The following is a 20796-nucleotide window of genomic DNA, read 5'->3' on the forward strand; positions in this document are numbered from 1 at the left end:
CATAAACCCCCCAAGCACCTTGGCCGCCGCCGGCCTTTTACCCATCCTGGACCTGGAGCGGTCCAATGCTGGGTCCAACACCGTGTTGAAGTCACCCCCCCCATTATCAAGCTCCCTGTCTCTAGGTCCGGAATTCGACCCAACATACGCCTCATGAATCCGGCATCGTCCCAATTCGGGGCGTATACATTCACTAGTACCACCCACATCCCCTGCAGATTACCACTCACCATCACGTACCGACCTCCATTGTCTGCTACGATGTTCAGCGCCTCAAACGACACCCACATCCCCACCAAAATCGCCACCCCTCGATTCTTCGCATCCAACCCCGAGTGGAAAACCTGCCCTACCCACCCCTTTCTCAGCCTAACCTTATCTGCCACCTTCAAATGTGTCTTCTGGAGCATAACCACATCTGCCTTCAGTCCCTTCAGGTGCGCGAACACACGACCCCTCTTGACCGGCCCGTTCAGGCCTCTCACTTTCCAAGTTATGACCCGGATCAGGGGGCTTCCGCCCCCGCCGACTAGCCATCTCCCTTTCTAGGCCAGCCACATGCCACGCCTCCCGCACCCTCCATTCCCCCAGGCGGTGGACCCCCGCCCTGACTCCCTCTCCGAACTCCAGCTCCCCTTTGGCCAATGCAGCAGCAACCCATCCGCCCCCCCCCTGGGCTAGGTCTCCCCTAGCTGTATTGTTCCCCCCATGGCACTCCCGTAAGTCAGCTGACTCCTGCTGACCCTGGCCTCTCCCGCCACTCCGTCGACCCCCCAGTGAGCGAATCTCTCCTCCCCCTCCTGGCAGTTAGCGTGCGCTCCTCTCCAACACCGCCCTTCACCCCCCGGCCCCACCCCCTTCTTTCCCTAGCGCGGGAAAAAGCCCGCGCTTTCCACCAAGCCGGCCCCGCCCTCTCTGGCGCAGCTCCCTTTTGCGGCCTTATCTCAGCTCCCCCACCTCGGGCCTCCCATTCTCCCTCCTCCCCGACAGGGCCCCGTCCTTCCAACCACCGATGCCCACACTCTCACACAACCCCCACTTCGAACCATTTACCTAACCCCACCCAGCACCAAAGAAAACAGAACAGAACATCCCCCAAAACACAATAACCCCCCCTCGACACCCTGTCCCAAAAAACCCTCAGTCTGTGTCCAACTTTTCGGCATGGAGAAAGGCCCACGCCTCCTCCGGCGTCTCAAAGTAATGGTGTCGGTCCTTAAACGTTACCCACAATCGCGCCGGCTGCAGCATCCCGAATTTCACCCGCTTCCGATGCAGGACTGCTTTAGCCCGGTTGTACCCGACCCTCTTCTTGGCCACCTCCGCGCTCCAGACCTGATAAATACGGATCTCTGCGTTCTCCCACCTGTTGCTCCGCTCCTTTTTAGCCCATCTCAGGACACACTCCCAAGTACACAAAGCGGTGGAACCTTACCATTACCGCCCACGGCGGCTCGTTGGCCTTGGGCCTCCTCGCCAGGACTCGGTGAGCCCCATCCACTCCAGGGGCCTCGGGAAAGCTCCTGCGCCCATCAGTGTATTCAGCATCGTGACCACGTATGCTCCAGCATCCGACCCCTCAACTCCCTCCGGTAGACCCAGAATCCGAAGGTTCTTCCTCCTCGACCGATTCTCCATATCTTCGAACTTTTCTTGCCACTTCTTGTGCAGTGCCTCGTGCGCCTCCACCTTCCCCGCCAGGCCCAAGATCTCGTCCTCGTTCACCGAGGCCTTTTGCCGCACCTCCCGGATCGCCGCCCTTTAGATCTGCTGGGTCTCGACCAGCTTATCGATCGATTACTTCATCGGCTCCGGCAGCTCTGCCTTCAGGTCCGCAAAACAGCGCTTGAGGAACTCCTGCTGCTCTTGCGACCATTGCGCCCACGCTGCCTGGTCTCCACCCGCCGCCATCTTGGTTATCCTCCCTCGCACTTTTCGCTGCACCAAAATCACTTTCTTTCACCGCTCCACTCCTGGTCCAATCCATACAATGCCAGGGGAATCGTACTGTCACCTTCCCACACTGGGAACCGTCGAACAAATGCCGCTGGGGCCCCTAAAAAGAGCCCAAAAGTCAGTTTCTGACGGGAGCTGCCGAACGTGCAACTTAGCTCAGCATAGCCGCAACCGGAAGTCCCTTGCGTCACTTTCTGTGCGGTCTCTGCACATTTCCCCCGTGTCAGCGTTGGTTTCCTCTGGATGTTCCGGTTTCCTCCTACAAGTCCCGAAATACGTGCTGTTAGGTGAACTGGACATTCTGAATTCTCCCTCAGTATTCCCGAACAGGCACTGGAGTGTGGCGACTAGGGGCTTTTCACAGTAACTTCATTGCAGTATTAATGTAAGCCTACCTGTGACACTAATAAAGATTATTATATGTATACCAACTCTCTGAGTCAGGGTTAAAATCAGGGTCAAAGAGTGGGTGAACATCTAAAGGTTAAGAGATAAAAAGGGAAGCATGAAAACCTGGCAAGACAAGAGGCTTCAGAGGCCCAGGAATTGGGTGGAAGAACAAAAGCAAGTGAACACTTGCATGTGGAATAATAGGTGTTGAACCTATATCTTTACAACTCAGCCACTACCTTCCAGATCAATTTCAGATGCTATCTCTTCTATCTTCTTAGCCATTCTCCTTCCATTACCAGTGGCATTTGCTGTTAGCAGGTACAGTATAGTGCAAAACTATTTTCAGATTTTAGCACAAACAACACAAACTGGTTCTTGAATTTACATTAAAGGACTGGATAGCCCTGCTCTATGTTACTCCAAAGCTAAGACATAACAGTAATGCCAATGAAAGCAAACATAGAAAGGAGTTTGAGACAGGCAGGATGGAAAAGGAAGTTGAGATGTGACATAGAACATGTGGTCATGTAAGTGGATATATACTGGGGGTGCAGGGAATGGTGGACTCATTATCAAAATTGTCAATCATTGTTCATTCATTCTTAGAAACAGCTGATGACATGACTGACATACAAATCAAATTATTTTATAAAGGACTGTCAACCACAAGATGCCCATAAATTGTCAATAACCTTTTCTTAATACTATTTTATGGGCTGGGGGTGTCACTGGCAAGGCCAGCAATTTTATTGCCCACCCCCAACTGCAAATGAGAAGGTGGTGGAGAGTCCCCTCCTTGAACCACTGCAATCAATGTGGGGTAGGTAGACCCACAGCACTTTGACTCAGCGACGGTGAAGGAACGGTGATATATTTCTAAGTCAGGTGATGAGGGACTTCGAAGGGAACTTGCAGATGTTGGTGTTCCCATATATCTGCTGCCCTTGTCCTTCTAGATGGCACCGATCGCATGTTTGGAAGGTGCTGTCAAAGGAATCTTGGTGAGTTTCTGCAGTACATCTTGCCGGTTGTACACACTGCTGCCACTGTGCATAAGTGGTAGCAGAGGTGGATGTTGAAGGTGGTGGATGGAGTGCCAGTTAAGTGAGCTACTTTGTCCTGGATTGTGTCAAGTTTCTTGAGCTGAGTAGCTCAAGACAGTAAGCAAGAAAACGGAGTAGTTCAAGACAGTAAACAAGAAAACTATATTCGAAAAATAATCGCATGGAGAAGTAGATCTCCTGGAAGATGTTAATTTCCAATCCAAAGTTTTAAGTAAATTGGTGAGAAATTGCCGATTTCTTAGCCATAACTTTCTAAATCTCTCTTGATTCAGGGATTGTCTCTCTAGGTTGGAAAATTCCAAAGTGACCTCTTATTATTTAATAAGCAAAAGAGAAAGGAACCAGGAAATCATAAACCTACTCAACTCTGCTGTAGAAGAATTATGGGAATCTATAATTAAGGACCGAGTAGCTGAGCACTTGCAAGTTGAGTTAATTAGAGACAGCCAATATTGATTATGGCTCATTGGATAGATTCATGGCTGAATTGAATAGATTTTTGATCGACAGGGGAGTCAAGGGTTATGGAGGGCAGACAAGAAAAGTGTAGGTTAGGCCACAATGACGGAGCAAACCCGAGGAGCCGAAAAGCCTACCTTTGCTCCTAATTCTTGTGTTTTTGTGTAAAACAGGTTCAAAATAGTTACAGAGTGTCTTATATTTATCATTTTCTACAACGTAACAAAATCGTGATGAAAACAAAATGCGTAAAACTTCACATCAACATGAATTTCAGTTACCGCCAACTGTAATAATTAACCACAACACTGTATATTGAACTTACTTTCTACCCTTGGTCTGAGAAGGAGCGCTGTGACCTGAACAATTTGTTATTGTCCCTGGGTTTGATTTCTGTAACAAAGGGCATTGAGTGGAATTTCAAATAATGCAAATAGAACTTCCAAAAACACAGTATCAGCACGTTTCACATTTTTATGAAGTATCCAATTTAAAGATAAGTTTAAATGTAGAAATTTTGTAATCTAGTATGCCCCACATACAAGAGGATGGTTCCAGAAAAACATGTCTGGCAGATGAAGTTTTGGTATTTTGCAATGCAATAGTTTTATTATTTCTATAAATATGATCCATTACAATTTCATTATTTTTATTAGTGCAGGCATAAATGGGTCATTTTAGGGTTGGCAAGACATAAAGATTGGAGTGCCACAGAGAGCAGCGTCCTCAACTATTTACAATCTATATTAATAACCTGGATGAAGGGACTGAATATATAATTGTTACATTTGTTGATGACACAAAGATAGGTAAGAAAGAAAGTTGTGAAGAGGATACCTGGAGGCTGCAAAGGGATATAGATAGATTAGGTGAATGGTCTAAAATATGGCAGATGGATTAATGTGGGAAAATGTGAACTTGTCCATTTTGACAAGAATATCAAAGCAGCATATTATCGAAATAGAAAGAGATTGGAAACTCAGACAGAGTTTCGCAATAGCACAACAGGAACAGAATGGTGCTTGTTATATTATGAATTACATAAAGCATATAGCATTTAAACGGGCCATTTGGCCCAATTGGTTCATGTCAATATTTATGCTTGACACAAGCCTCTTCCCTCCATTCTTCCTTTAACCATATTGGAAAAATCCTTCTATTTCTTTCTCCTTCCCGTATTTGCCTGGCTTCCCAGTTTCCTCTTAAATCAATCATTCATGTGAAGATGAGATGGTGATAATAAGTCAGGCAGTTATTTTAACAGAAAATCAGTCCTATGCCAATAAAATTGTATGTGATAGCATGCCACATGTCATTTTGTAAGGAAGGTAACTTTGTTGAAAGGAAAATTGTAACGTCGTCAAGCTTTCCATTAGAAACGAGCACCCAACAAGAGAGTAAGTATAAACTGTGCTGAATTATTCAACTTGCACTGCATATGAACTAAATTTGGCTGGAAGAATTTTTCACACGTGACTTCTTTTGTGGAATCTTGGTGTGAAATTACTAATTAATGCTGTGGATCCATATCCACTATGAACTGATTTGAAGTTGTCCAAATTCACTTTATGTTTAACCTTGACAGCCAGCAGGTATAAAAAGTATTCATTCTGCTTGGTCTGAGGTGGGGCACAGCCTGGGGGCTTGTGGGGGGCAGGGTGGACGAGGAGTCTGGGGCTTGTGATGGGGTGGGGGAAGCCTGGGGCCAAGTTAGGGGTAGTTTTCTGGGGGAGGGAGATAGTCTGGAGGCTCGGGAATGGGGTTGATCAGGCCAGATAGTCTGGCGGGAGGGTTGGGGAGGTATTTAGCTGGTCTGAGGTGTTGTGGTGGGATGGTGTGTGGTGATTGGGATGTCAGTTGTGCAGTTACTCAGATGTTAGACTAGGTTTAAAACTGTCTAACATTTCCTGCGTAACTATTCAGGTAAGCACATTGGAAATGTCCAAAGTCTTGACTCTAGCCCAGAGTTGAAGCCATTCACAGGGGGGTCTGGGGCAACAGGGGAATTACCCTTCAGAAATTTAAACTTCTCACCAATTCCCACATTGGCTCGCACTATGACCTCCTCAGGGTCCCGATGTGCATCTTCGGTTTTACGTCAAGTCTCAGAGGATTCAGAGGCTGGAAGGCTTGGCCCATTATATATCATAAATCAGAGTGTAAATTGAGACACGGTTTAGATTTAGGCTGGGCGTACTTAGAAGATTATAAAATAACTAGTGTTAATATATATTCAAACTGAACGAGATGGATGTTTCTTGCACAGTTCTACAAGGTAATTTAAAATGGTGCCAAAGTGTTTCTTGGACATTACAATATATGGGTTTTCGCAAAACGACCTTTATACAACTTACAGAAATATCAGATACACTTGGATCATCGTGAAAAATATCTTCAATAAGATCACTTAAATCATCTTCCTCTTTGGAAGCTTCCTTACATCGGACTGAAGGTGCACTGAAAAATGTAACACAATATGTTAAACTTTAACTAATCTTTGTATCTATATAAGAGGAGGGTTCAATGATGGACCTCCAGCTCCAAATTAGAATGGAAAGGAAGCAAACACCAGAAATCTGATATGAAAAGGCTAGTCAACACCTGTAAACAGAAAACATAGATTGTGACATTTTGGAAGTCAGCTGGATTGTTTTATCTGTCTTTAAAAGAAAACGCAGGAGCTACATTGCGAAAGTTTGTTCCAAAGGTACAGCATATAATCATCAAGAAGATTAATGAAATGCTATCCTTTATTATGAGAGGAATTGAACATACAAGGAAGGATGTTATGCCTCAGTTGTACAGTGGATTGGCGTGACCACATCTCGAATCCGGTGTGTAGCTGTGGTCTCTTTATTGAAGGAAGGATGTATTCTGTTGGGAGAGGGTATAGAGGAGGTTTACCAGATTGATACCTGGAACGAGCGGGTTGACTTATGAGGATAGGTTGGTCAGGCTGGGCTCATTTCCACTTGAGTTTAGAAGAGCGAGGGGTGACTTGATTGAAGTACATTAGATCCAGAACGGTGTTGACAAGGTGAACTTTGAAAGGAGGTTTTCTTTTGTGGGTGAGTCCAGAACTAAGAGGCACTGTTCTAAAATTAGGGATCAGCCTTATAGGACAAAGAATTCTTTTCTGAGGGTTGTGTGACTTTGGAATTCTCTGCCTCAGCAGCGGTGGAAACGGGATCACTGAATATGTTTAAGTTAGATTCTTGTTGGGCAAGTGAGTCAAACGTTATTGGGGTAGATGGAGGACGAGGAACGATCAGTCATGATCTTATTTAATGGCGGAGCACGCTCCAGGAACCGAGTGGCCTACTTCTACTTTATACTCAAAATTGCAGCTACTCGATGGAATTTTGCTATAGTGGTCAACATGAAAGCAGACAGCCAGGAGCATTGTGGGAGAGGTTTAAAGATATAGAAAAGGAGAAACTGTAACTGATAATAAAGGACATTACTGAGAAAGGATCTTGGCTCAGATTGATCAAAAAATGATGGTAAAGTAGTTGATGGGTTTCCAAATGTAGTTATTCCATTGGACACAACATTTTTGAAAATTTGTTGTTAGGATGTGAGCGTTGCTGGCTCGGCCAGCATTTGTTGCCCATTCCTAATTACCCTTGAACTGAGTGGCTTGTGAGGCCATTTCAGTGGGAGGCAGTTAAGAGTCAACCACATTGCTGTGTGGGTCTAGAATCACATGTTGGGCAGACCAGATAAGGACGGCAGATTTCCTTCCCTGGACATTGCTGAACCAGATGGGGTTTTACAATAGTCGGCAATGGATTCATGGTTACCATTAGACTTTTAATTTCAGATTTTTATTGAATTCAAATTTCACCATCTACCATGGTGGGATTCAAGCCTGGGGCCCCAGAGCATTACGCTGGGTCTCTGGATTACTAGTCCAGCGACAATACCATTCTGCCACTGCCTCCCCGCAAACAAAAAATAACTGATATTTGTAACAAAAGCAATGTAATAATCATGGTACTATCTTCATAAAGACCGGACAAATTAAATTGGCAAAGGTAGTCTCGCAGATGATTTTAAGGAACGCTTTCATGATAGCTTCCTAGAATATTACATTATGGAATCAACTAGGGATAAAGCTATTTTAGATCTAATATTGTGAAATGAGGCAGGATTAATTAGTAATGGCATAGTAAAAGATTCACTGGGAAAAACTGATTATACAACAAATTCCATACTGAATATGAAAGTGACAAGGATTTTTAATTTAAACAAAGCCAATTACATAGGTGTGAGGAGGAAGCTGGCTAAGATTAACTTGGTAAAAGGTTTGTTGATAAATAGACAGTGAGAAACATTTAAAGAGATTATTCAAAATGATCAATAAAAAAACGCATCATTATTTTAAAAATTCAGCACGAAAGATCCATCCATAACTTACTAGCGAAGTTCAGGTTAGTATTAGGATAAAAGAATAGGCATATAATTTTACAAAGAATAGTAAACCGGAGGGTTGAGAATTTTAGAAACCACAGGGCCACCAAAACGTTTACCAAAAGGCGTAAAAAAAAACATGAGTAAACTAGCTAGGATTTTAAGAGCTATTATTAAGTATATAAAAAGGAGAGTAGGTAAAGGAAACTTTGGACCCTTATATTATAATACAGAAAACCAGTTGGTGAAGGATAATACTGGAACCAATCTTTACTCAGTCTGATATTTATTTAGAGTGTAACTTGACAAACATTTATCTCCTAACTAAACCATCCACAGCTTCAATGAGTGTCTCTTAAAATGTGCCGAATGAGTGCTGCTTCAACAACAGTCAGCTTGACACCATCCAGCACAAAGCAACCTGCTTGATTGGCACCAATTCCAACAACGCTGGCATTCACTCGCTCTACCATCTGCGCTTCATAGCTACAGTATGTACCATCTAATACACTGCAGCAACTCATCAAGGCTTTCTCACAAGGCTTTCCAAACCCATAACCACAATTACCTAGAAGGACATGTGTTCAGCTGCATGAGCAGCCAGCACATAGGAACCTCCCCAAGTTCTCTTCTATCCACACATTATCCTGACTTGGATGACTTGGAGGGGCTGTTTAGCACAGGGCTAAATCACTGGCTTTGAAAGCAGACCAAGGCAGGCCAGCAGCATGGTTCAATTCCCGTAACAGCCTCCCCGAACAGGCGCCGGAAATGTGGCGACAAGGGGCTTTTCACAGTAACTTCATTTGAAGCCTACTTGTGACAATAAGCGATTTTCATTTCATTTTTTCATTTCATTTTCATGTCCTTTCATTGTTGGTGGATCAAAATCCTCAAACTCCCTAGCTAAGAGTGCCTTGAGAGTACCTTCACCACATGGACTGCTACAGTTTAAGAAAACAGTTCACCACAACTTACTCAAGAGCAGTCAGTTGTCTATAAGTGCTGGCCTTGCCAATGCTGCCCACGTCGCATAAAAATAATTTTAAAATTACAAAAACTTAAACCTGCAGCACTCATTATCTCAAAAAATCATGATGTGCATTGTCTTAAAAAAGAAATAAAAGGCCGCAGAATAGTTATTTGTGATGATCATAATAAAACATCATGTATGAGGTAGGGATTTTATGAAGCAGTAACTCAACACAATAATTATAACAATGTAGAAACAATGATTTGGACTTTGCAGTCAGTGATGAAGCAAAGATGTTCATCACTAACTTTGAAGGTTTTGATGAAAGATCTAGTGATCTTTATTCCAAGGACATTCCCTACTCTCACCAAAAGTTGAAGCTGATATATCCTAAAATAAAGGATATCTAGCAGTCAATCACAATGGAGACATTTAACAACACCTCACCAATATAACATAATTTCAGGACCAAATATTTTGTTTAGTTATTACCCAGATCGACCTTAAAAACCCGGTTGCACTTAGGAACAGGACTAGGCCATTCAGCCTAGTATATCGAGAAAGGCAACAGATCAGTCATGTTGATCATGACTGATCTGTTGCCTTTCTCGATATACCTGCTTTTGGTCCATATCCCTTGATATCTTTGCTAAACAAAAATCTATCTATCTCAGATTTAAAATTAACAATTGTTCTAGCTTCAACAGCTGTTTGTGGGAGAGAGTTCCAAACCTCTACCACCCTTTGCATGAAGTGCTTCCTAACATCTCTCCTGAACGGAGTTTTTGAATCTGCAACCCGTGGAAATAGTTTATCTTTATCTACCCTGTCTTTTCCTGTTAATATCTTGAAGACTTTGGTTGGGTCACCCCTTAATCTTCTTAATTCTATCAAAAACAGGCCTAATGTGTGTAATCTCTCCTCATAACTTAACCCCTGTAGTCCAGGTATCATTTTTGTAAACCTACGTTGCACTCCCTCCAAGGCCAACATATATTTCCTAAGGTGTGGTGCTCAGAACTGCTCACAGTACTCCATGTGCAGTCAAACCAGGGTTTTGTATAGCTGCAGCATAACTTCTGTGTCTTTATATTCCAGTCCTCTAGATATAAAGACCAGCATCCCATTAGCCTTTTTGATTATTTTCTGCACTTGTTTGTGGCATTTTAAAGATCCATGCACCTGAACCCCAATGTCTCTTTGGACATCCGCTGTACTTAACCTCTTCCCATTCAGAAAGTACTCCGTTCTATCATTTTTTGGTCCAAAATGGATAACTTCACACTTGCTGACATTGAATTCCATCTGGCACAATTTTGCTCATTCCCCTAGTCTGTCAATATCTCCTTGTAATTTTATGCTATCATCTTTTCTACTGTCTACACTGCCACTGTATCATCAGCAAATTTGATTATACCACTTGTGATACCATCATCCAAGTTTTTAATGAATAATATAAATAATTGAGGCCCCAACACAGATCCCTGTGGTACACCACTAATCACATCCTGCCAATTAAAGTACTTATCCATTATCCCCACTCTCTGCCGACTGACACTCAACCAATTTCCTAACCATGTCAATAATTTGCCCTCAACTCAATGGACTTCCGACGAAACTCATCTCCAAACTCCGTGGCCTGGGCCTGGGCTCCACCCTCTGTGACTGGATCCTGAACTTCCTAATCCACAGACCACAATCAGTAAGGATCGGCAACAACACTTCCTCCACGATCATCCTCAACACCGGTGCCCCACAAGGCTGTGTCCTCAGCCCCTACTATATACACCTATCACTGTGTGGCTAAATTCCCCTCCAACTCGATTCTCAAATTAGCTGATGACACCACCGTAGTGGGTCAGATTTCAAATAATGAGGAGACAGAGTACAGGAATGAGATAGAGAATCTGGTGAACTGGTGCGAACTAATCTCTCCCTCAATGTCAGCAAAACAAAGGAGATTGTCATTGACTTCAAAAAGCGTAGAGCGGTCTACATCAATGGGAACGAAGTAGAAAGGGTTGAGAGCTTCAAGTTTTTAGGTGTCCAGATTATCAACAACCTGTCCTGGTCTCCCCATGCGACAATATAGTTAAGAAAGCCCACCAACGACTCTACTTTCTCAGAAAATTAAGGAAATTATGTACGGTATGCATCGTCTGTATAGCATGCAAGAAACAACATTTTTCACTGTATACTAATACATGTGACAATAATAAATCAAATCAAATCAACTTCCACCTTAATTAACAGTCTCTTTTGTGGGACTTTATCAAATGGCTTCTGGAAGTCCATATAAACATATGTCCATAGACATTTCCCTGTCACCTTAGTCACCTCTTCAAAACATTCAGACATGATCTTCCTTCACAAATCCATGCTGGCTCTCCCTGATCGACCAAATATTTTTTGAGATGTTCAGTTACCCCATCCCTGATTATAGACTCCAGCAATTTCCCCACCACAGATGTTAGGCTAACCGGTCTGTAATTCCTTGGTTCCCCCCCTTTCACCCTTCTTAAAAAGTGAAGTGACATGTGCAATTTTCCAATCCAGAGGGACCACTCTTGAATTTAGGGAACATTTTATTAAATTTAAAGTACACAATTCTTTTTTTTTTCTAATCAAGGGGCAATTTAGCGTGGCTAATCCACCTACCGTGCACATCTTTGGGTTGTGGGGGTGCGACGTGCAAAGATGTGCAAGTTAGGTGGATTGGCCATGCTAAATTGCCCTTAGTGTTGGTTGGGGTTACTGGGATAGGGTGGAGGTGTGGGCTTGGGTAGGGTGCTCTTTCAAAGAGCCGGTGCAGGCTCGATGGGCCGAATGGCCTCCTTCTGCACTGTAAATTCTATGATGAGACCCATGCAGATACGGGGAGAATGTGCAAAGTCTACACGGACAGTGACCCGTGGCTGGGATCGAATCTGGGTCCTTGGTGCTGTAAGGCAACAGTGCTAACCATTGTGCCACCATACCGTCCCAAATCTAGGGAACACTGAATGATTATAGGTCACCTACACTGTGCTCCCCTACTCCCTTTAACAGCCTCGGATAGAAACTGTCAGGTCCTGCAGATATGTCATTATTTCGTTTCATTAATTTCCTAGTTACTAATGCTGTACTTGTGTTAATTATATGAAGTCTCTGTCTTCTATTAACTATTTTTTTTTCAGGCCTTCCGGTAAGTTATCCTACTTGTCAGGGCGCAGTGGATAGCACTGGGACTGCGGCGCTGAGGACCCGGGTTGAATCCCGGCCCTGGGCCACTGTCCGTGGGGAGTTTGCACATTCTCCCCATGTCTGCGTGGGTTTCACCCCCACAACCCAAAGATGTGCAGGTTAGATGGATTGGCCACGCCAAATTGCCCCTTAATTGGAAAAAAAAATAATTGGATACTCTAAATTTTTTTTTTTTTTTAAAGTTATCCTCCTTATCAACTGAGGCATTTCCCCATTATCAATGACAATATCTCAATTTTCAGCTTTTAATGGGTCGACATTGCTCCGCCATTCAATCATGGCTGATATTTTATCATCCCCATTCTCCTGCCTTCTCCCCATAACCCCTGATCCCCTATCGATTGTGATGTTCCTTGCAAGTTTCCTTTCATAATCCCTTTTAGTAACTCTTATAAGCTGCTTTATGACACTTTGCTGGTCTTTGTATCTATCCCATTCGTCCGGATCTGTGCTGTGTTTTGCATTTTTGTAAGCCCTTTCTTTTAGTTTTATGCTGAACCTAACCTCTTTAGTTGTCCATGGCTTTTTTTGTGTGAAGTAAGCCTTTTTCCTCTTGGGGTATATACGCACTCTGTATTTTGTTCAGTGTTTCTTTAAATATTCTCCACTATTCTGCAGTCATTTGTTTTCCGTTGACAGTCTTGATCTCATCCTGTTAAAGTCAACCTTATCCAAGTCTAAGATTCTAGCAGCTGATTTGTGCTTTTCACTTTCAAATGGTACACTGAATTTGATCATGTTGTGATCACTATTTGATAAATGTTGACGCACAGTTAGGCTACTAATTAATTTTGGTCATCACTCATAACTAAATCTAATATTGCCTGTCCCTTTCTAACATCTAAAACATATTTCTGCAGGAAACTATCCCGGACACATTCCAAAAATTCACCACTTTCTGACAGGTGCTTGCCTGCCTCTCCCAATCTATATATGCAACTTAAAATGCCCCATTATTACTACTCTGCCTTTGTTAAACATTTGCCTAATTCCTGTATTTATACAATCTAATACCTCAGAACTGCTATTAGGGGGTCTGTACACAACACCCATTACAGTTTTAGATCCTTTTCAATTCCACCCATATGGGCTCCACTGGATGCTTTCCCCTCATATCCTCCCTGACCATTGAGGTGATAGTATTTCTTATCAGTAAGGCTACTCCACCCCATCTGCCATCTTCCCTGTCCCTCCTGTAAACTTTATAACCGGGTATATTTAGTTCCCAGCCTTGACCATTCAGCAGCTATGTCTCCATAATAGCTGCTACATCATAATCTTCAATTCAAATTTGCACCTCATCCTTACAATCCATGCATTAGTGTATCGAACACTTACTTGGGCTATACCCCCTAACCTGTCCCTCAGCACTGATGTTTTATCCGCTTGTTTATAAGTTTTGTCTTTTAGCTTAGCCAGTCTACTTCTTGTAGTTTTGTTATTACTTGCAGATCCTGAAGTTCCAGACTATTTCATTACTCTCTGCCCTGCTACTTGTTTTTGGAACTGTATTGACTCCCCTGCGGCCTCCCACTTAGGGGACTGAACAAGTAACCCTTTACTGGATGTCCACGGTGTGACAGTGGAAAAGAGGAAGTTTTAGCAACATTTCAATTGATCCCACTGATTTCTGGCTCGGAGTTGTCGGGGATAGGGTGATGGTCACTTCAATATTCTTGTACTAATCTGCATTTGGCTTAACTTGGCGACTGCAGACAGGTCAAAACTTCCACCTCTGCAAAATCTGGGCCACATGTGCCAAATGTCAGTTAACCGACTGGATAGAAGTACTATTTTACACCCCATTAATGCATCAAGTTCCTTCCTGAACGCAAATTACCGAGGCCAAATGACCCCCCCCCCCGGAAAATTAACACAGACTCAAGAACCCACACAAAACTTTTCCAGTCTGTGTTGTTCGTTGAATAAATTCACCGAGGATCCCCGATCTGGGTATTAAACTGTACCGCAAGCTCTCTAAACGGGAGACCATGTTGGTGAAAAATGCTGAAAATAAGGTTTATCATTCGTGTTTTATCCGAGATGGGGAATTGTGAATTGCTCACCCTTTATATGAAGTCCCCCACATTACAACAGTTACGACGCCACACTTCAAAAAGTGAAAGTCGCTCTATAAAAGCAAGTTCTTCATTTCTTCCCCAGTGAGGGAGTCCAGAAATAACCGGTTCAGGAGACAGGGCAAACTGCCTGGCCGCCGGCTAACAGGTTGCTCCTTGTCTGAGTGCCAGGCAGTCATGTTCCCAGTTAACATGGAACCCCCTCCCCGGCGAAGCAGCCACAGTGCCGAACTGCCCCCGGGCCAGCTCAGAGAAACAAATTACTGGGATTTAACCTGATTTTCACCTCCTTGTCCGGTCCCCCAGCCCCGGCCGACCTGTCCCTGCAGAACCGCAGCTCCACTTCGTCCAGAAGCTCGTCCAAGTCGTCCGCCATGACAGCAGCGCCGTTGCCTGGAGCCGGCGACGGCACGTGCGCTTGGACGCACAGCGCCGCGGGTCTGCGGACGCACACCACCGTGCACAATGCCCGTGGCGCGCCTGAGCCCGTGCCTGCCAGCGCGCGCCTCGTGCAGGAGGCTCAGACCGTGGAGCGGGAGCGAGCCAGCGCTCTGAGTCAGAGAGAGGAGCGGGTGACTTGGAGCCAAGCACTTACGTCCAGGCAGGGAGGGAGGTGTACTTACTGGCATTTAGAGCCCCCTACACACATGACTGTGTGGCAACATTTGGCTCCAACTTCATCTACACGCACGACCCATAGTGGGTCGGATCTTGAACAATGATGAGTCAGAGTACAGGAGGGAGATAGAGAACATAGTGGCGTGGTGTAACGATAACAATCTCTCCCTCAGCGTCAGCAAACCTAAGGGGCTGGTCATTGACTTTAGGAAGCGAAGTATGGTACACACCCCAGTCTGCATCAATGGTGCCAAGGTTGATAGCTTCAAATTCCTAGGTGTACACATCACCAACAATCTGTCCTAGTCCACCCATGTCGACACTGACCATGAAAGCACAACAGCGCCTATATTTCCTCAAGAAACTAAGGAATTTCAGCATGTCCACATAGACTTACCTTTACAGATGCACCATATAAAGCATTCTGTCTGGCTGCATCACAGCTTGGTATGGCAATTGCTCGGCCCAAGACCGTAAGAAACTATAGAGTCGTGAACACAGTCCAGCCCATCCATTGACTCGTGTCTACACCTCCCGCTGCCTTGAGAAAGCGGGCAGCAGAATCAAAGACCCCTCCCACTCAGGTTATTCTCTCTTCCAACTTCTTCCATCGGGCAGGAGATACAAAAGTCTGAGAACACGCACTAACAGATTCAAAAACAACTTCTTCCCCGCTGTTACCAGTCTCCTGAATTACCTGCTTTGGACTGAACTGATCTATTCACACATCTTCTCTACTGAGCAGTACTACAGTACCTATGCTCACCCAATGCCTGTCCCTATGTATTTACATTGTGTATTTATGTATGTCCTATGTTATTTTCGTGTATGAAATGATCTGTCTGGATCACAGAACAATACCTTGGTACACGTGACAAAATAAATCAAATCCAATCCAAATAAACGCAACACAAAGTGAAACAAACTCTAAATATCTGAAATAAGTGCACACATTTTCAAAATTTAGACCAGTATGTGAAAGATAGGTTCACTTTGAGGTTGGAATCCTCCATCGAAACTTTTTAAAATTAATTCAAGGGGTGTGGTCTTTTGGCTCTCATCCAGCATTCATTGCCAATCCCGAGTGTGAATTTACTTCATTCATTATTGTTGCATGTGAATTTGGAATATACTTTTCACAGTAACTTCATTGCAGTGTTAATGTAAGCCTACTTGTGACAAAAGATTATTATTATATCCTGTAAGAGATGAAAATGACATTACAGATTTTTATTGCCAACCTAGATCTTGTTTGTCCTTTGAGATGAAGATGACAGTGTTCATGTGGGGTGTTTGGTCGGGTTCTGGTGGGTATGTGGGTGACTGCTAAGGCTAATCTGCACCTGGAATGTTCTGCTGTAAATAGGGCAGGTAATTGCAGATGATTGAGTTTAGGATGAGCTGTTGGTCCAGGATTTCCTTTCCTTGCCTTTTCTCTGTAGGCTCTGACGCACTTCCTTTCAAAATAGGCCACACTATTTTTTATTTGGTTGTTCCAGAGTTATGAGTTTGGTTGTGAGTTTCTCCCAGGATTCAAAATTGACATCAGAACTCCTAGGCCTTCAGAGTGCCCTCATAGTGTTTGATTGCCATGAAAGTTAATCCGAGACTCAAGCACTTCATAGAAGACCCACTTTGGTTAGCCAGTGTCTCGCACTCTGGCTACAGGACCAGCGCAACTCAGTTGTGACTGTGTGGATGCTTGGCATGCTAACTTGGGTGAGCACCTCAGCGTCTGGTAGTTTGTCCTGCCATCAAATCTTCAGAAGCGTCCAAAGGTAGCTCAGGTGCAAGCGATTTGAACTTATTAGTATGATGCTGGTACACAGTCTAAGTCTCACATCCATGGAGTAGAGGGGGTAAGATACTTGCTCTTTAGACTTTCAGTTTGATAGGCAGACTTATTCCTTTTTGTTCCCAGTCTTATGTTTGAATTTTGTCAAATGCTGCACTTGCTTTGACAATTCTTGCATGTGTCTCGTTGTCAACATAGCCAACTCGAGAGAGTGTGCTGCTCATAGAATCATAGATTCATAGAATTTACAGTGCTCAGATAAATTAACTTATCCACTCTGGCCTGGACTTAACCATGGCTCAAGATTTTTTTGTTTATTATAAATTTAGAGTACCCAATTCCTTTTTTCCAATTAAGGGGCAATATCGCATGGCCAATCCACCTATGCTGCACATATTTTTGGGTTGTGAGGATGAGATCCACGCAGGCACATGGAGAATGTACAAACTCCACAAGGTCAGTGACCCGGGGCCGGGATCGAACCCTGGTCCTAGGCGCTGTGAAGCAGCAGTGCTAACCACTGTGCCACCATGCTGCCCCCAAGGTATTTTTGTGCTGGCTTTCTTTGTTTTCTTTGTGCTCAAGGTTTTCTTTGTGCTGATTTTAAGGCCAAAGTTGTCGTATGCAGAGGAGAAAAAGTCGATACTTCATTGCAGGCCTAGCTCTGAACCGGCAGCAAGTGCACAGTTATTGGAAAACAGGAAATTGTGAAGTATGTCCTTAATCATTGCTTTAGTTATTGCATGGAGTCATCTCAGATTTAGCAGCTCCTGTCCATGCACTGTCTGATTTGGATACCAGGATCACCATCATGGAATTTATCCGAGAGCATAGCAGAAAAAAACATACTGAAGAGAGTTGGCGCTAGCATGCTGCCCTGGTTAACTCCATAAGTGACTGGGAATGGGTCAGAAAAGTCACGATCACCCAGGACACTAGTGAGAATTCCTTCATGGAACTGTGGAGTCATTGCGATGCATTTGCCAGGGCAGTCGAATTTCCATCATCTTCCAAAGGCCCGCATGGCTGACTGTGTCAAAAGCCTTCATCAGGAAACAAGTGTGGTCCATGTCCTTTACTTAGCATTTCTTCTGGAGCTCTCTAACTGTGAACACCACATCAGTGATTCCTTGACCTTTTCAGAAATTGTGCTAACCCTATGGCAGCAGATCCTGGTTCGAGGTATTCTACTAAACGCTTCAGAAGGATTCCAATGAAGATTTTGCCGACAATGGAGGGGAGTGAGATTTCTCTATTATTGCCACAAAATTGGTGAGTTACTTTCTGCTCATACAGATGGACAACGAATGCATCTTTGCATTTTTGTGGTTGGTTCCTTGCTTCTATGCAGACTGTAAGAATTCAGTGAATGTCTTGACCAGGCATTTACCTCCATCCAGCCTTATAGGGGTCAGTTGGGACATCATCAACCACTGCAGCTTTGCTGCTATACAAGAGTTTGATTGCGTTTGTCATTTCAGATGGCGTTTGGAGGCTCATAAAGAGAGCAATCGATGGCAACCTGTGGCAGCCCACTGATTGTTTCTTCATTGATGGATGAAGGCTGATTGAGGGTGTGGTTAAAGTGCTTTTCTCATATTTCTAGAATTTGGACTTTTTCTGTGAGCAGTGTTCAGAATTGGTGATGAACTAGTAGACTGAGGCCCGTAGACTAATTTCAGAGCATGGTAGAATCTCTTCCAGTCTTTGTGGTTTGCACATTCCTGAAGTTTGTCTGCTTTCTCATTCAACTAAGTATCTTTCATTTCTTTTGAGCTTTCATAAGACAGTCTGCAGATGTTTCAATTGCCACTTTACTTGGATAGTGATGAATTGTAATTTAGGTAAATCATGTGGAAGCGATGTTTCTCCTTCAGTAGTTTCTGGATTACCTAATTGTTTTCTTTGAACTTTGATGCTTATGAGAGGTAGCACAAAGGCCAGCTAGAGCAGTGAAGTACACTATATCCCTGAGGGCCGTCCAGTTATCTTCAATACAGTGAATGGAGTGTCCATTTTCAGTGTACACAGGTGACTCTCATGTTTCTCTGAAAGAGATTCCTTCATGACTGACTTTTTGAGCCTTGAGACATTGAGACACATTTGGGCCTTTGTCATAGCCCTCATGGGATTTATGGGGTGGGAATGATTATCTTCCCCATGGTTCGCGCAGAATATGATCCCCCCGCTGAGGGGTGGGGGACTCCATTCAGCTATGTATAAAAAATCGGCCAGTAAGGAACCAACCGTGAAGACACATGGCAGGGATCTACCGGGAATTGTATGTAACGTAAATGTAAATAAACCAAAGTTCTTTATTCTTACTTGGTGTGGACTCCCCATTTCCTCATTAAAGCCTTCATGCCCTGGGGGGAATAGATCTTGATGTTTAACTTTGAAATGATCAGATGGTAGTCAGTCCAGCAGTCAGTGCCACACATGGCTTTCGCTACACACACATCCTACCTGTCCCTCTGCTAGCTTTGATATAGTTGAGTTGGGCTGGCACTTCTTGCTCAGGCCTCCTAGTATAAATTATAGTTGTTTTCTGATGACATTATTGAGATCCAACATATTAGAAAGGACCCTGCAGCATCTGGGCAAATACCCTTGATGCCTCTGTTACATGAGGGAGATATTAAGAAATTGGGTCCAGAAATGAGACCCCAATGTAGCAGGCAATTTCGAGGTTAAACCGACTGAGGGAAAAAAATGCTCTCACTGAGCCAAAGGGATACACCCACACCTGGCCGAGTTACATTGTCCCAGAGTTAAACTTATTAGTGGGAATACACAGGATGCTGAGATCCATTGTGTTGAACACCCTGTCTGACCAGCTGTTAGCCCATTACAGAGTCTGATGGCCTCTTTGTTCGTCAATGGGAGGGTAGTTGCATATCAATAGAATCGCTCTGTTCTTTTGTATAAACGGGAGTGGGCAATCAAACAGCCAAGATAACAGTGATAGGTTCAAATCTGGAAACTTCAGAGAAGCTTTGTTTGAGTTTGTTAGTGGAAGAAATTGAAATATGTGTCAGGATTGGTATAATAAAGATGTCTCAAAGTATTGTAATAGCACAGGTCATGGGCAAACCAGCAGGCAAAGGGTTAAACATATACCAAGGGAAAACCAGCAAGCAAGGGGTTAAAGTCACCCACATTGGAAATGATTTAATCATCTCACAGAGCATTTGAATATGAAAAGGGAAACACAGGAGGCCCTAGTAAGTCTAAGGGATCCATTGTCCAACACATTCGCACCTCTACTAGAAGTTAAATATGTTAAGTACAAACCCATGAGATTGTAAGGAAACATTGTATTCTTTAATCATTTCCCATTACGAGGACCAGAAAATATGCATACTGATCACTTTGTATTGTTCCGAATGATTCAGTGACATCAATACCTGCTTGTGACTCCAAGGAACTTTAAATATATATGTGTGTAATTCTGACTATGATCAGAGCTGACTTTTGCGAGCTACAGGATGGTCGCGGGGTCTGTCTCTCCTGTGTGCACACAGGTTTACTGAATTAAACAAAGTTTTTACCAACACCACGCGGTCGAGAACAGACTTTGAGGCTTTTCTTCCCTCCAACAAGGTGCTGGGCGAAGCTTTGAGAGAGAGAGAGAGAGAAAAAGAATCTTGTTTTGAACAGGTAGAGAGAAAAGGGTTTTGGAAATCAACCAAGAGAGGTCATAAACATTGCCATGAGGCAGGCTTTGGAAAAGGGTTCTGAAAGAATGTCACTAAAAGAAGAAAAAGTACTTCATAAATGCAAGTATTGCCTTTGTCTGTCTCT

At 43.8% G+C, this 20796-nt stretch overlaps 1 protein-coding gene across 3 annotated transcripts in view; it reads right to left on the reverse strand.

Moving 5' to 3' along the window:
* Nucleotides 1-15004, reverse strand: part of cfap418 (cilia and flagella associated protein 418) — a 49218-nt gene extending 34214 nt beyond the window's left edge. For 2 of the 3 annotated variants that reach the window (XR_011933416.1, XM_072468079.1), the window contains exons 1-3: nucleotides 14855-15004; nucleotides 6227-6329; nucleotides 4198-4265 (exon numbers count right to left, since the gene is read on the reverse strand). Coding sequence is in view for 2 of the 3 variants with exons in the window: in XM_072468079.1 (XP_072324180.1) it covers nucleotides 4198-4265; nucleotides 6227-6329; nucleotides 14855-14955 (272 nt within the window). In the remaining variant the exon portion in view is untranslated. Of the gene's footprint in view, nucleotides 1-4197; nucleotides 4266-6226; nucleotides 6330-14567; nucleotides 14786-14854 lie in introns of those variants that run through there. The other variant, XM_072468080.1, reaches the window with a different exon arrangement.
* Nucleotides 15005-20796: the final 5792 nt, after the last annotated feature.

Source organism: Scyliorhinus torazame, chromosome 11 (genome assembly GCF_047496885.1).
Source record: "Scyliorhinus torazame isolate Kashiwa2021f chromosome 11, sScyTor2.1, whole genome shotgun sequence".
Taxonomy (NCBI): domain Eukaryota; kingdom Metazoa; phylum Chordata; class Chondrichthyes; order Carcharhiniformes; family Scyliorhinidae; genus Scyliorhinus; species Scyliorhinus torazame.